This window comes from Epinephelus fuscoguttatus, linkage group LG7 (genome assembly GCF_011397635.1).
Source record: "Epinephelus fuscoguttatus linkage group LG7, E.fuscoguttatus.final_Chr_v1".
Lineage (NCBI taxonomy): Eukaryota > Metazoa > Chordata > Actinopteri > Perciformes > Serranidae > Epinephelus > Epinephelus fuscoguttatus.
The window spans coordinates 30,208,366-30,223,852 of NC_064758.1; the positions used below are offsets into that span (position 1 = coordinate 30,208,366).

Sequence of the window (15,487 nt, forward strand, 5' to 3'; positions counted from 1 at the left end):
ATCCAGTACTCACATTCATATGAAGATTATATTGATACACACCTGTTCAGATGGGTGTGTGCTGTGTTTCTTAACAAAATAAGACACTGTGAAAGCATTAGAGGTGTTTCAGAACTTATACGAGACCAATCTCTTGGCGTGAAAAGGATTTTGTCTTGAAATCATAGGGATTGAAAGTCTTTGTTGTGATAGTGGGGCCTGAGAAAAGCCTCTGTTTTTTTCCTCCTCTTCCTCCCCAGACCTGCACTCTCAGCTGATGTGTTTCTTTCTTGTGGATGTGAACACCGAGGGCTTTTCTCACACCCTTTGAATTCCTTAGGAAACTCACTGGCAGACTTTGGCTGTGTGTGTCTGTTGTGCATGATTAGTAGTTTGCGTTGTGTTTGGTGCTAATTCACGAGCGAATGTGTTGAGTAAACTGCCTCTTGTCCAGCATCACACGGAGTTATGTAAGTTTCCATATCTGGTGAATGGGGTTCATTGTTGCCACATTGGATCCCCTTAAAGGACACAAAAAGCGGATTTCCATTAAAAACGTGTCTTTTGTGTCAATTTCAGTGCCGCTCAATTTAACACGTGTGTGTGGGAACTGGGACTATGAGGAAATAAAAGGGGTATGACAAGAAAAACATGTTTAGTGTTAAAAATGGCACAGAAATGTCACATGCACTGATGTTTATGATAACTAGATCACTATAAATAACTAATGATTGCAGCCACACACTGCAGCGCTTCACTGTGCATGCTCATCTCTGCTCTGTCTTTAATAAAAGCCAGCAGGATCCCTAAGTAATGTCATGTTGTTGCTGTGACAGCGGCCTTCTGATTGACTGCAGGGTCAAAGATCAAACCAACTAATCAGGAGTGTGAAGTTCAGTCAGCCGGAGATGATCGGCTACGATGCCTGCTGAGCGATAAGGTCAGAGAGATACAAGTGGTATAAATGGAGAGGAGACAGCTGTGAAATTCAAAATGACTCTGTACAGGTGGACAGGTCACAGAAATGATTCACGCATGGCGCTAAGCATTCACCTAAAAACCTGGATTCTGACATTCACCGTGGATCCGAGGTCTCATCTCTCATGGATATTGGACTCCGTAGATAAGCAGCGTTGGAGAACCAGCTCACAAAGCCTACAGCTGCGAAAACTCTGATGTGCTGTGACAAATCAGTGCTGTGCCTTTTCTATACTGAGAATGTTGTAATATGAGAGGTGTAGAGCAGAGTCCTAATTTTAGGTTCCCTGAGAGAAACCTGAAGTTACAGTATCCGGGTAGTATCACTCTGGCATCTTTGCACAACACAAGCTGACATCAGAGGAATGCGAGGCATAACAACTAACAAGGTAATGCACTTTTGCGCCTATGCATACAGATACCAAAAACTTGACCTTGACCACTGAGAACATAACAGTTTTTTGAGTAAATGAAAGCAGAAAAGGGATAACTAGACTGAAATGTTTATATTCAAAACAATCACAGCACAGCTTAGGTCTGTGGTTTTGATCCCAATATTTACACTAAATACAGTCTTTAAGATGGTTGTATAACTTATAATTCAATTTAAATAGCTTCATGTTCCCTTAGGAACTTCATAGCGTTCCTAACAGTCATGGCACTAGGGTGTGTGCAGGTTCTTAAAATGTCTTAAATTGAATTTTACAAATATTAGGCCTTAAACATCATTAAATAGTCTTAAATTTGAATTTGTGAGGTCTTAATTGCCGCAAACATTTGATCTAATTTCATTTATCCATCTTTTAATTTCTTTTTGTCAAAATGAGTCAAGCTCCACTGAGTGAAAGTCCGCTTTTCTGATGTTACAAATCTTTATACCTTCCACTTTTTACCTAATACTTGCACTTAACTGTTGGCAGAATGTAAATTACCAAGCTCCCTCTCACTTCCATAATTATACACAGAAGCTACCTCTGCCCCGGACCACATTATAGGCCTACTACTTACTTTTATACTTACCAGCAGTGTTTGAATAAAACAAAAGATGATTTATCCAAAAATCATTCTTAAATTTGGTGAAAAATTATCTTGAAAAAGCCTTACATTTAAGTGTCTGATAGCTGTTGACACCCTGCATGGCACAGTCATGGCCATGATTAGTTAATCATTGTGTGGAGCCATCATACATAAAATGATATATAAAATACATGTCTAATTTATATACAAATTAAGATAGGAAGCTAAGGTTAAAAACGTTTATCAGTCGAAAACATGAGAATTTTGTGTCATTCCTAAACACATGATGTCATCTTTAAACAGTCAGCAGCAGTCAAGGATGAAAATGAGATCAGGGCGTGTGACAAGAAGCTTTATCCTCTATCTGTTTGCACTCTGTGGCTATCACAACATCTCGACATTCACTGAACCTGACCTCACCTGAGTCATCTCACAAAACAACAACTACATTTAACAGGACTTAGCGGAGGAGGAAACAGAGGACAACGTGTCTGAAGCTATGGGGCAGAAAGAAATAAGAGCTGAGAGATTGCCCAAATATATCGGAGCAGCATCTGACAGCATCTGTCCGTTTTCTGTTCTATGACCTACATTGAGCAGGCAGGAATTTGAGGCATCTTTGAGGCTGCGAGAGACCGACCGGCGCAGGACAAGATGTTCTTGTTAGATGTATCTAATTGTGCGTGATGCATATCTAACAACATTAGCCTGGTAATGCCTCCTAAATGCCGGTTTGTGCGAGACGTATGGCTGCAGGTCTGGGTGTTTAGGTTTGGCCGGGCTTTTCCCAGGCCTCTGGTGGATGTGAGGTAAATCAGGTTGCCCTGTCACGGCTCTAACCAGCTTTACGTGGATCAGAGGCTGTTGCACAACCTGGCCCTCCTTCCTGTGTGTATGCAATTCGCCACAGGGCAGGGGGACAGGTCTGAGCAGACCCTTTTGTCTTTCTTACTGATAAAGTCTTATCAGAGAGGGGATCAGGCAGCCCCCCAGTTACAAACACACACTCTCAGCTTTCCTCATTAGGCTACACGAGCTCCAGCGATGCAGTGCCTGTCGCTTCTTGCTTCAGCGGCTCACCACATCAACATGTTTGGCTCTGTTAACCCTGGGAAATTAGCCTAATCCTTCAGCTCACCATCTTTAATTACATGCATGATTAGACGCAGAAAAACTCAACCATTTGGGGATGACACCGATCGTACAGACCATTTGTTCAGTAACTGGAACTCTTTATCTGCATCAGAAAGCTGTGGATGAAGCATTGCTTTGCTATGCGTGGCAACAGTATGAGTCTGTATGAAAATGAGATCATTGCAGTTGACAGTCATAGAGAGTGTATGAGCTGTATGCAGAGCGGGAAAAAGGCTAAACCCTTTTCAACCACCTGACTGATCAGCTGTGTGTGGTTCCGTCACATATGTAACAGGAGATCTCTGCTGACATTGATTTTTATGATGGATGAAAGGCCTTTGATTCGGTGCCAGTGTCTACAGATCACTAGGCCTTCTTATCACAGCGTCTAAAACCTCTATCTACATTGTATTGCTGGGTACTCCAGTGCAAAGGGTTCAGCCGACTCGTCCTTTGCCCTCTTTATCTTTAAGTCTGAGGGCAGGGCACAGACTTAAATGTTCAGATAATGTCGTCATCTATAAGAGAACACTGGGAAATCTTCATACTCAGTACTCATGTTGATGAAGTAAGCACTTCATTAATGCTCGCCCTTATAATGCTATTTATACTATTGTGTTTATAGCCGAGAACAGACCAGGTGCTGCTCTGTAACGTCACCCCTCAGTCCTCTACTGTGCCAGCCCAGCAGGCTGTTCTAGTTTTCAGATTCATTTGACCGCCTTGGCTGCCCATCAAGGGAATTTGATCATGATTAGACTTACTGTACACAACAGTTGTCAGCTTAATTGACTCATGGATGTGGTCCACCTTCTATTTAACGCTGTTAGCGGTGATCAACATGATGCAAAACCATTTTGTTTTAAAGCTGGAAATTACCTAAAAATTGTGAATGACCTGCCAGTTCTCTTGTGTTACCCTGCACCCAAAGGAATGTGCCCTGACCTAAGTGTGTGTGTGTGTGTGTGTGTGTGTGTGTGTGTGTGTGTGTGTGTGGGTGTGTGTGGTGTAAAGGGTGGCAAACTGGTTTTTCTTGCCCTCAAGTGTTCCTCTCTATTGGCTGGCACACAAACTAGGGGTTGATCTGATCTCATGTCAGGGCCCAGACTCCCAGTCTGCCCCGCAACCTCAGTTTCAACATGACTATAAGATTTCACCTCAAAAAAACGGTCAACCATGCCTGTGATCATTGAACACATTACTCTCCAATATACTGAAGCTGTGTCATTTCTGTGGTGCACATCTGAGATACTGATCAGCAAGCATTCAGAGTTTTTATTTATGTGTTGTTTATTCTGTCATGTGGTTCAGTCATTTGTTTGTTGTTAAAAATAGCCTAAATTAGATCAGTTATGATTGACATTCCCTGGCAGTAATTCCCTAGTTCACTTCCTGTACCACGGAAACCACCGTGGATCATTATTTTTGCATTTATGTGTGAGCAGGAGTTGACTGTTTGAACTATCTTCTCTGTCAGTCTACATCAGCGCATGATAGTTTAGTCATGGTACTGGAATTTCTAATTGTGATACAATACCCTAAAAAACACTGACATTGAAAACATTGAGCACATAAAATTTGAATATAACAAGGGTATAACATGACATCGACAACTTTTCTTAATTAGTAGCTAAATTGATATTTTTGATAACACTAGTACATGGTGTGCTATAAACTGATCACATATTTTGTATATGAAAATCCTGATCTGAAATATAAGGGACTGTTCTTTATGTATCTTTATGTATGTTGACCCTCCCCAGTGCTACAGATATTTTTACTGAGTCTCCCATAGTGAGTGGTGTGAAACGTGTGACCCTTTCTCCACCATAAACTAGTTTCTTAATTTTTAAAACTCACTCTTTGATGGTTGTAAGACAATAATTGAAGACGTAATCCTGGAGTTGAAAAAAGCCTTGGTTTTTCACTTTCTGTTGTGCGTGCCCGTCAGTTAGTGCAAATAGTGTATTTTTGGCCAAATTTTTAATGAGACGTAGAAAAAAAATTACATAGATAAAATATCACTATTTTAAGCTCAGATCTGGTTCCGTCTTTTTATTTTCTTTTTTCCGACGGAAGTGATCATCGCACATGACGTGTCCAAGGACCGTCAGAAATTTGAAAAACCAAAGATAATTTCTGTTATTACAATTTCGGGCTATGATAAATGGTGTAATTCTCGTGATTTTTCTTTTATTGATTTTTTTTTTTTTTACTTAATTATACAAGACAGTCTAAGCATTGGGGGTGAGAGGAGAGACGACACACAGCAAAGGGCTATAAATCTAGGGTAAAATAAAATAAAACCATTTAAATGTGTGTGCCCCTCCCCAGTGCTTACAAAATAATTATTTGACACCCCTCCCAGTGCTCTCCAAAAAAGTTAGGAACAGTCCCTAAGTTTGAACTACAGCTGCCAAATAAATGTAGTGGAGAAAAAAATACAGTATTTCTCTCTGAATGCTTGTGGCGTTAACGCATTACGTGTTGATTCTCAAATATAAATACCTAAATTTGTACTTAAGCACAGTGCTTGACTAAATACTTTTACCTTAGACTTGTAAGAGCGATTATAAAGTGTTGCAGTAATAAACTTATTTGTGTCTGAATGTTGTCAGTCTCTCAGAGAATCTATAACAGTAAGATAAAATCTAAAAAAAAAAAAAAAAAGTCCCTGTCTGACTGAGGAGCTATTTGTGCTCTGACGATGATCGACGGCTGCCTGCCGAGCAGCTCAGAGGATGATGTCATCCCTCAGCTGTGACTGGAGGGAGGAGAAAGGGGCGGGGCTTCCCGCTCTGCCCGGCTGAGGAGTTTCAGGTGGCTTCAACTTTCACAACAAGCCCGGCGAGTTGGAGAGACAGCAGTGCCCGGCGTAACTTCAAGCGACCGGCTCGGCTTTAAATGTTTAACTTTAACTTTAAGTGTCAGGACAGATGAAAATACACAGCTCGCTTTTACTGCGGGGACAATGCACTGGGAACAGTTTCTCCGTTTGACCAATGGAAAGGTGAGATACTGTTGGCGCGTGTCGTGGGCGCTTTTGTGACAGGAGATGAATACAGAGAGTTAGTTTGGGGTAGTTTCTCTCAACTTTAAGTATTTTGGTGGAAAGAAACTTTAATCTGGAGTTGCTGTTTTTTTTCTGCCGGCTGCGCTGTGGTTTGTAATAAGTAAGTAATGTTGACTGTGGTGCTTGTCATCAATTAGTCATGCAGGTGAGCCCCTGGTGCTTTGTTTTTACCTGTTATGGTGTGGCAATAAAGGCATGCGTATGCAGAGGCTGAGTGATGTCAAGGTAACTTTCACCTGTGCGCCTCTCCTCTAACTCTTTACCCAGTCCTCCCCTATGGGTGCCTTCCGAGCCCCCAAGGTGTGCAGTCATGTTCAGCTGTTTATTTGGTGTGCATGCTCAGTGATGAGAGGAATATTTTGATCACAATCCCTCCCTGAAGCACGATTAGCTCCAGCAGTATCACAGTGCTCTGCTCTGTGTGTTCTTCCCTGGAGGCGTTTGAGGAAATGAATCACATTTGGCTGGCTGTGATTGAAGGTGCTGTTAGGTTCATCATCCTCTCTCAGGTAGAGTTGATCTAGTTTTTAGGAAAATACAGGAAAAACCCAATTTAGATATTATCTTTGGCTTTTACACAGACGCTTTGTGGCCCCGTGACAAAATCAGGTCAGTGTCTGAACAAGGCAGACAAATATTCTTAATCTGCAAAACTGTTGTGAGCAAAAATCTAATATCCTGTCAGTCTTGTCCTATATTGTCGCACCGTGAGCAAATAAATAGAGATTAGGCTGATAGTCTTTTCATTCTGTTTTCGCCTGTTTTACCAAAGAAAAAGACTTGCAGAGAGAGGGCTGTGGATTGAGTTTTGCATGGATGTACTTTTTTTTTTTTCGTCTACTTTCTTTTCTTTGTAAACGAATGAAAAATCATATCTTGCATCTTCCTCTTCAGAGTAACTGGCCGCGAGTTGCCTTTTCAACCGTCTCAATTTGCCCTCTTTCCCGACCACTGGCTGCAAAAATGCAGAAGCCTGTGTTTTTAATGTGTGTCAGCAAAATGACTAAGAACCCTCAGTATGCAACTCACACTTTTTCTTCCCTGTTTTTCTTTCCTCCGCTTATTTTCCTCTTTAATCTCCTCTTTCCTCCTCTGACCTTTTACCTACCTCAATCTTCTTTTCCCATCTCCTCACTCTCAGATCGACCGGCTGGAGGTGAGCGGGCTGGGCCAGACACCCCTAGCTGTTTCATGTGGGGCGGACGGTTCATTCCAGGGAGGTGAGGATGGCACCCCGGACCCTCAGCGCACAAAGCAGGCAATCGCCCAGCTGCAGCAGAAAATCCTCAAGCTCACAGAGCAGATTAAGATCGAGCAGACAGCCAGGGATGACAACGTTGCAGAGTACCTCAAACTGGCCAACAATGCTGACAAACAGCAAAGCACACGCATCAAACAGGTAAAATGAGGAGTTGTTGCACTCCATAAAACTATTAATAAAAACAGATTAATCCAAAGGACTTATTGTCTTGTAGTTTTAATACCTTGTGACAATCAGTGCATTAACACTAAACCTGTTTGATGACTTTGTTTGTCCCTCAGGGCAGGGAGGGAGCTTACTAAATATATTAAAGTGGATAATACAGTGTCGTGTTTATTCCCCCTCACTGAATGAAAACTTGTTCTTTGGCTGTCAGGTTTTTGAAAAGAAGAACCAGAAGTCGGCGCAGACCATCCAGCAGCTGCAAAGGAAGCTGGAGCACTACCACCGGAAGCTGCGGGAAGTGGAGCACAACGGTATCCCACGCCAGCCCAAGGATGTTCTGCGGGACATGCAGCAGGGCCTGAAGGATGTCGGAGCCAAAGTCACAGGCTTCAGTGAAGGCGTGGTGGACAGCGTAAAGGGAGGCCTCTCCAGTTTCTCTCAGGCCACCCACTCCGCCGCCGGGGCCGTCGTCTCCAAACCACGGGAAATTGCGTCGCTGATTCGCCACAAATTCGGCAGCGCTGACAACATTCCCTCACTTAAAGACTCTCTGGACGACCCCTCGGTGGAAGAAGGTGTGACGGGTGCTGGCGGACGTTCACTTGGCAGCGCTGGGCATCACCTCCAGCCCAGTCCTAAGTATGGTAGTGAGGATGACTGCTCCAGTGCGACGTCAGGTTCAGCCGGGGCCAACAGCACCACAGGGGCCCCCGGAGGCCCACCAAGTTCAAAGGGCAACACACTGGAGAGGAGCCAGAGCTCCAGCCTGGACATGCTGCTGCAGGAGGTGCAGGAGCTCAGGGAGGGCCAGGCGAGGCTAGAAGATAGCCTTGATGGTTTGAAGAGCCACTATCAGAGAGACTACTCAGTTGTTATGCAAGCGCTGCAAGAGGAACGCTTCAGGTACAGACAGAAAAGAGAACATACAAGGATCTGTGTGTATAATACATTCCTGAAGCATTTCCTGTTTAGCACAAGAAATCCCCTAAAATTCCAGCAGTGTTTAATCAGGAAGAAATATTCTTTTTGGGAGCACACTCCTGAATACTGGTCATTCATATCGATGTGACACATCGTCACGGGCAACACTCGCCCTGCTCATGCTCTGGAGAGCTCATCAAAGTTTATCAAAGTTAGCACACTGTAGATAAAAGCAAGACCTTGACCTGGACTTTCTGTACATAAACATGTTAAGCCTGCATGAAGGTGCTTATACTGTGCCTCAGAGTGTATGTACCATTGACACATGCATTATGCACGTCTTATTTTCTATAACAGAAACAAGTTGCCTTATTTTCTGCTTTGAGACAATAGCTGATGTTTAAATTGAGCGCTTCACAAAGTTGACAGACACACCTGCACAGTTCACAAGTTCACAGTTCAAAGATCTTTGGCGTTATTTCAGCCCCTGTCCCAGCCTCTTAGACTCAGACGTCTCTGTGCAGCTTTGTGTTTTGGCTTGTCTGTGGCCAGTTGGCCGTAAAAAACACCCTCGCATTCCTCCACAACGTTCTGACAAGGGGGCACAAAGATTAAGGGGGCAGGACAATGGAAAGAAAGGGAGATATAGTGAGCGGCTTACATAGAAAAAGAAACGCAAGCATTTTTCTCCCTAAAATGTCCATGTCAGTCCAGAGCTGTTTGCCGTGTTTGTCCTCTTAGACCAAAATAAAATAGCGAACAGAACAGAATGACCACTATGAAGCTCTTTTTAGCCTGCCCGTTAGGAATAATCAGTCATAAACTGCTCCTCAGGGACTGAATCTATTTTTTGCATAACCACGAAATCCCTAAAATGTGACTTTCAAAACTATTATTTCCATTGTTGATGAATGTAGAGCCGAAACGATTATCCAATCAACAGAAAACTAATCAGCAACAATTTGATCATTGATTAATTTAAGCAAAAATGCAAGAAATTCACTGATTCCAGTTTTTCCAATGTGAATACTTGCTTGTTTACAGAGTCTTCTGTCGTAATAATGTAATATCTTTGAGTTTGTAGACATCACGTTGGGCTCTGGGAAGATATATATCTATATTATTTATATTACCTGTCTGAAATATTCAGTAAAAATCAGTTTCAAGGAAACAAACTCAGATAAACATACACAGTGGCAGCCTGTCGTCTATTCTTGTCCTATGTTATCCATCCAGTTGTATGTGCCTGCCAAAATAAACAGCAGTATAGATCCCTCTCCTCCAGTTGGGTTCCTCCCATTGGCCACTCTCATACTACTGACGCTCTCTGACTGGCTGGTTGGATCAGCAGATGAGTAAGCGTGCCCTAATCTTGTCAGGGCGAGTCATCAGTTCAGTCAGGTGCCCCGTGGTCCGATGCCTTAAGGATCTGTTTCTGCTAATTCCTGCATGTGTTTCTTTGTCTAATCTAATTATGCCCCAGACGCTCAAATGTGTGTGTGTGTGTGTGTGTGTGTGTGTGTGTGTGTGTGTGTGTGTGTGTGTGTGTGTGCTCAGGTGTGAACGTCTGGAAGAGCAGCTGAACGACCTGACAGAACTCCATCAGAACGAGATCCTCAACCTCAAACAGGAGCTGGCCAGCATGGAGGAGAAGATCGCCTACCAGTCGTACGAGAGAGCCAGAGACATACAGGTCTGTCCGCCAGGCTGACGTTCACAAGCACACGCCGCACATCAGAAATAAATTAACGGCCGCAAAAATCAGCTTAGTCGGAATTACATTTTCTAAGTCTCTCATTGTACTTAAAAATTGGCTGTTTCAAAAGTCAGTCTGTTGTACAAATGAACCGTCAGAAAGGGATGATAAGAATTTCTAGAGGATAAAGCAAAGTGTTCAATTAAATGGTGAGTTCTGGTCCTCTGAGCAGTTGATTCATTAAAAAGTCATTACAAAGTACCTGTGCAAAATACACAAGTAGCTGCATTACATTTTGTATTGATTCAGCAACACACTAACCAAACATCTTGCACGTTATCCTGATACTTGTGCTGAAGCAGATAGCTGGAAAAACCAAGCCAGACAAAAACAGAATTTAACAGATTTTTTATTTTTTTTATTTCAAAATCCCCCTCATGTCAGAAGTCTGTTTTGACAGTGATGCTATCTTGTCACTTAGAGCCAGTTTATACCCAATAATAACATGCGTCTTGGGTGATTTCTCCACAAGTGGACAGCTCTGTCTGTTCACACCTGGCATTAGCATGTGTCTCTGCATGTGTCTCAGGTGACCACTTGTGATCAGATCTCACTTCCCCACTCTGTGTACAAATAAACACAAGACTACTGCTGCAGGAGTGTGAGCTCAGTGCGGAGGATAGTTGGTGAGAGTCCACCTACGCACTTAGAGTGACGGGCCTAATTGTTAGCATCACATGGCTAATGCTACCTTTTGGTAATTAACATGTTTAGGAGGCACTGCTATGTTAGCCTGTGCTAACCAGGCAGATATTGAACTGATCGTTCCCAGGGAGCAGAGCAGCTCCAGGGACGGTCCTTCAGCACTGCGTTTAACCTGTGTAACAGACCCAACAGAGATTGGACGCATCGGGCGCATTCACACCTGTGCTTGGAGCTGTCCACTTGTGATCCAATCATCCAGGACACATGTTAATACCTGGTGGGAACAGGACCTTAATGACATTGTTGTCCCTAATCCCTGCTCCCTGGCTTTGTCAGCCAATCTCATGATCTCAGCACGCTTCACATCTGCTACTAAATCTAGCCAGGTAGCTCCTGTTAGCTCAAGTGAAATAGTTTAAATCTTTTAATTTACATCACACATTTAGGTTGTTTTCTGCAGATATTCTTATCACTCTGTCACAGCGTCTGTTTGACACACCAAGAGGTCTTGCAAGGGAACGTGCTGACGACAGCTCAGCCCCTCTGACTTACTGTTTAAGCAGTAGTAAGCTAATTTAGTCTGCTCATAGTATAAGTCAAGTTTGGTCACAAGCCCTCCGGCAGCTAAAGGCATTATGTCATTGTCCATGTTGACAGTGTAAACAGGAAGATGAGACGGAGAATCCAGTCCGTCCATTGGCCTCTGTGTTTGTCCAAAACATGAGCCTTTCCTTGTCGTTGACTCACATTACTACTGTCCTTTCCTGTTGTCTGTGATGAGTCAGGTGTGTGTGGTTTTAATGTCTGTATACCTGCATTACAGCTCAAGTTGCCCCTTGACTGCACTTCTTTTCCCAGGAAACAGGGGGCAGTAGAGATCTATGGATGATAAATGTAGTGGCCACTCTGTCGGGGACAACTGTTCAATCTAATGAGGTCCTCTACAGCAGCTCAGCCATAAATTATACCTATACAATGTTGAGGTTTGATTGACAATGTCAGAGCGGTGTTAATTTAACTGCATGAGTGTTATTGAGTTTGTAGTTTGCAGTGGTGTTGAACTGGATTGCGTAATACTGAGAGGTGTTTCTGATGTTTTGTGTGCCCCATTTACAAACATGAAAGGGAATACTAGAGACATACTTAAATATAAGGGAGTCCAAGATAGTCAGGTGTTCATCGAGTGTGTCGTGAACTCTAAGATGACTTTGCTGATTGATTTTTTTTTTGTGTCCTCTGCAGGAGGCATTGGAGGCGTGTCAGACCAGGATCTCTAAGATGGAGCTCCAGCAGCAGCAACAGCAGGTCGTGCAGTTGGAGGGGCTGGAAAACGCCACAGCCCGGACCCTCCTGGGAAAACTTATCAATGTGCTGCTGGCCCTTATGGCCGTCCTTCTGGTCTTTGTCTCAACTGTGGCCAACTGTGTAGTCCCGCTGATGAAGACGCGGTCGCGCTCGCTCTCCACCCTCCTCCTCATCCTCCTGCTGGCCTTTTTGTGGAGAAACTGGGACGCTCTGTCGGGGTACACGCACCGCGCACTGCAGCCGCCGGGATGACCAGATGGAGGGCCGGCAGCACGTGTTGCTTTGATGACGCCAGGTGATGTAACTTTAGCTGCGATCATGCAGGAAGCTTGAAGAACGTGATTGCCGTTAGAATGGCTGCGCGGCCGGGCACTGAAAAATCGGCCGAGCACGTTCAGAACACGGAATCAAGAAAGAGCGGAAGAAGAAGAAGAGTGAAGTCGAGAACGCTCACGATTGTCATTTAGGAAGGACGAGACTGTTTACATTTTTGAACATGAACTGTTGTGTTGCTGCTCCTCACTCTGCAGCATTGTACTGTTTTTATCTTTAGAGTTTAATCAATTATAATGTTATTATTTCTAATAATATTATTTTTATTTTCAATGTTATTTTATTCAGTACCATGTAGCATTACGCTCCTCCCACTCTACATGACGGGGAGCTTAGTCAGGAAACTGGGCTGGCGATTTGCTCCAAAGGCCCAGTCCAACTGTAGAGACATGCAAATGTGGTTATGTGGTTGATTGCCTTTAGGAAGAGAACTCTCACCTAGACGTGATTGGTAGATTTGAACTATGGCTGAAAACCTTCCCAGGAGTTGCTCCTTTTCTTGCTGTGATGAAATTGTGTTCATACAGAACATTGTGAAGGACTGAACGTGACCTTTGAGCGTCACAATGACTAGAAACTTTTTGTGCTTCCTTACATTTCTAATAGCAAAGATCACGTGCTTTTACTTATCTCCTTTTTTAAAATAAAACAGGAAAACTGTGTTTGACAGGGGAGATTAAAACTAAAACAAGACAGAATGGACCAGCTTTAGAAGGAACATTTACAATGGGCTGCTCACCATGGAAACAGCACATAAACACTTAAAGAACATCTGGTTATTGTTAAGCATCTGCCATACTTGCAACATGTAAACAATGCCGCATGTTTTCATTTAGAAAAATTACATGAGAACTACTTTTGTGTTTAAAAGCAATGACAAAAGACCACTGTCCAAGTAAAACCAATTTGCCAGGACAACTGCCTCCCCCCCGCCATATTTGATGTGATCAGATCAGGAAAGGGAGACCACTGGTGCTTATCCAGCTCCATCTCAGTTGGAACAGGAATGTTGCTGCTTTATATCCACAGTGAAAGTCGTCTCCACTGCCATGCCAGTCACATGCACACTGATTCTGTACTCTTCATCATACTTTCTCCCTGCGTATTATTTCTTTGGCCATCCTTTTTCTACAAGTGCACCGTCTTATGGTGTAATCACCCAGTGCCAAACCTTAGTCTACCCAGGGGATGCATAAGCACCCAAAGGGTCCAAGCTGAGAAGAGAGAAAGTGGAAGTTGCTCAGCAGGTTGTTGCTTTTAGTCTGACATGTCACGAATGTCTTGCCTGGATGTCAAGGATGTATCTTTTCTTGCAAGGGAAGAGTCGCTTTAGAGAATTCACAATCTGAACATGAACTTGACTCCTTGAGCTTCAGTTGTGTGTTGCGGCACCTTGCCTCCTCGCGTCCAGTCTCTCTTCTACTCTCTCTTTTTTTTCTCACCGAGTCAAGGACACAACAAGATGACCTAGCACATTAAATAGTTCATTTTGCATTTCATGCTGAGAAGCTGATTTCCTAACAGATAGCGAGATCATTCGAACTGTACAGCTGCACTTTAGCACGCGGCCAGATAACATGCGGGCTGGGGCTTGAGAAACCTTTGATAGAGACTTCAAAGGTTGTCACTCTTAAGACAGCTGGCCTCGGCGGGATAAGAAGAGTTGACTCAGGTCAGGATCACTGTCATCCTTGTCTCAAGATAAAACCCCACAGAGAGGATTTTTAGTCTGTTTCTTGTCAAAATGTCGATAAACTTGATTCCTCACAAGTCGAACACGCAATTAAAACAGTGGATTTATTGATCGGATTAAATTTTGGCATCTTGTTTGTGGCAGACAAGTTGAGAGTGAGCTGACCTTTGACCTCAGCTTGACCATGCAGTAACACCTGTGATGTAGGGTTGCGTTGCTAAACCACTCCAGTGCCTTCTGATGTCCTTTTTCTAAGTGTGGAATAAATAAAGTGCATTCCTGACTAACTCATGAGCCATCACTATTTCTTAAACATGACTTGTTTTAATTAATGTCTGTGTGTTGTTATTGATGGGGTGCATGTCTACTTGGGGGGATTAATTACCGCTGGATGGGCTGACTACACACAATTTGTGGAGTGAGTTTTGAAAGTCACCTCTTGCAGGTCCCTCGTGTGGCCACTAGATGGAGATCTTTTGCCTTATATGTCCTTCGGATGTTTTTTTTTCTTCCTCATGGCTGAGAGGCTGTGTTTAGTTTGTGTGAATGGTCTGCTGAGAGGGAGGTGGGGGTCTGAACACAAGGAGGTGTTGCACCTTATCAGGAAGGAAACAGGTTGGGTGGAATGCCCCTTTAACCGCAGTCTTACTGCCAAAAGTCAGAGTGGGCCACCAGGGACAATATTTTCATTATAAACACAGGAGAGACCACGGCCCCCCTACTTTACGCCACCAATCTCACACACACGCACACACAGCTTAATTCCGTTGAATGTCGTGTTTGATTGAGCAGCACCAAACCGCAGCACTCAGTCACACCTCGCTGCTGATATCTGATGCTGACAGCTCTGACCCACACCGAGCCTTATCCCCGCAGGACCTCGTGTACGCCTCCCAGCTCCCTGCTGCTCAGGCTCGCGCTCACACGCACGCGCGCAGTGTTGGTGGCTCAGTTATTGTGCCGTGCAGTCGGGGGGTCATTATGTTGCACTTTATCAGAGCGCTTTCCTCCTTCTCCACACTGCCAGATTCGATGCGCATGGCTGTGCGCCAAGGTAAACACGGGGCGCGCTACTTATCTGCCCCACTGAAAGCTGCAAGTGGTGACGGGGAGGAGAGAGTTAGTTTATCCCCAGAGGAGTCCACGGTAAATAGGCACAAGCGATTGCGCACGATTTAGCATCAACTTTAATTATTGCATGTATTCAGAGATAACACTTCTCGGGCT

General features: G+C 43.8%; 1 protein-coding gene across 9 annotated transcripts in view; it reads left to right on the forward strand.

Annotated features, from left to right (window-relative positions):
- Positions 1-14,549, forward strand: part of tmcc1a (transmembrane and coiled-coil domain family 1a) — a 51,484-nt gene extending 36,935 nt beyond the window's left edge. For 8 of the 9 annotated variants that reach the window (XM_049581518.1, XM_049581519.1, XM_049581515.1 and 5 more), the window contains 4 exons: positions 7,323-7,580; positions 7,819-8,510; positions 10,086-10,221; positions 12,172-14,549. In XM_049581518.1, coding sequence (XP_049437475.1) covers positions 7,323-7,580; positions 7,819-8,510; positions 10,086-10,221; positions 12,172-12,486 — 1,401 coding nt within the window. In that variant the 3' untranslated portion in view covers positions 12,487-14,549. Of the gene's footprint in view, positions 1-5,937; positions 6,119-7,322; positions 7,581-7,818; positions 8,511-10,085; positions 10,222-12,171 lie in introns of those variants that run through there. The other variant, XM_049581523.1, reaches the window with a different exon arrangement.
- Positions 14,550-15,487: the final 938 nt, after the last annotated feature.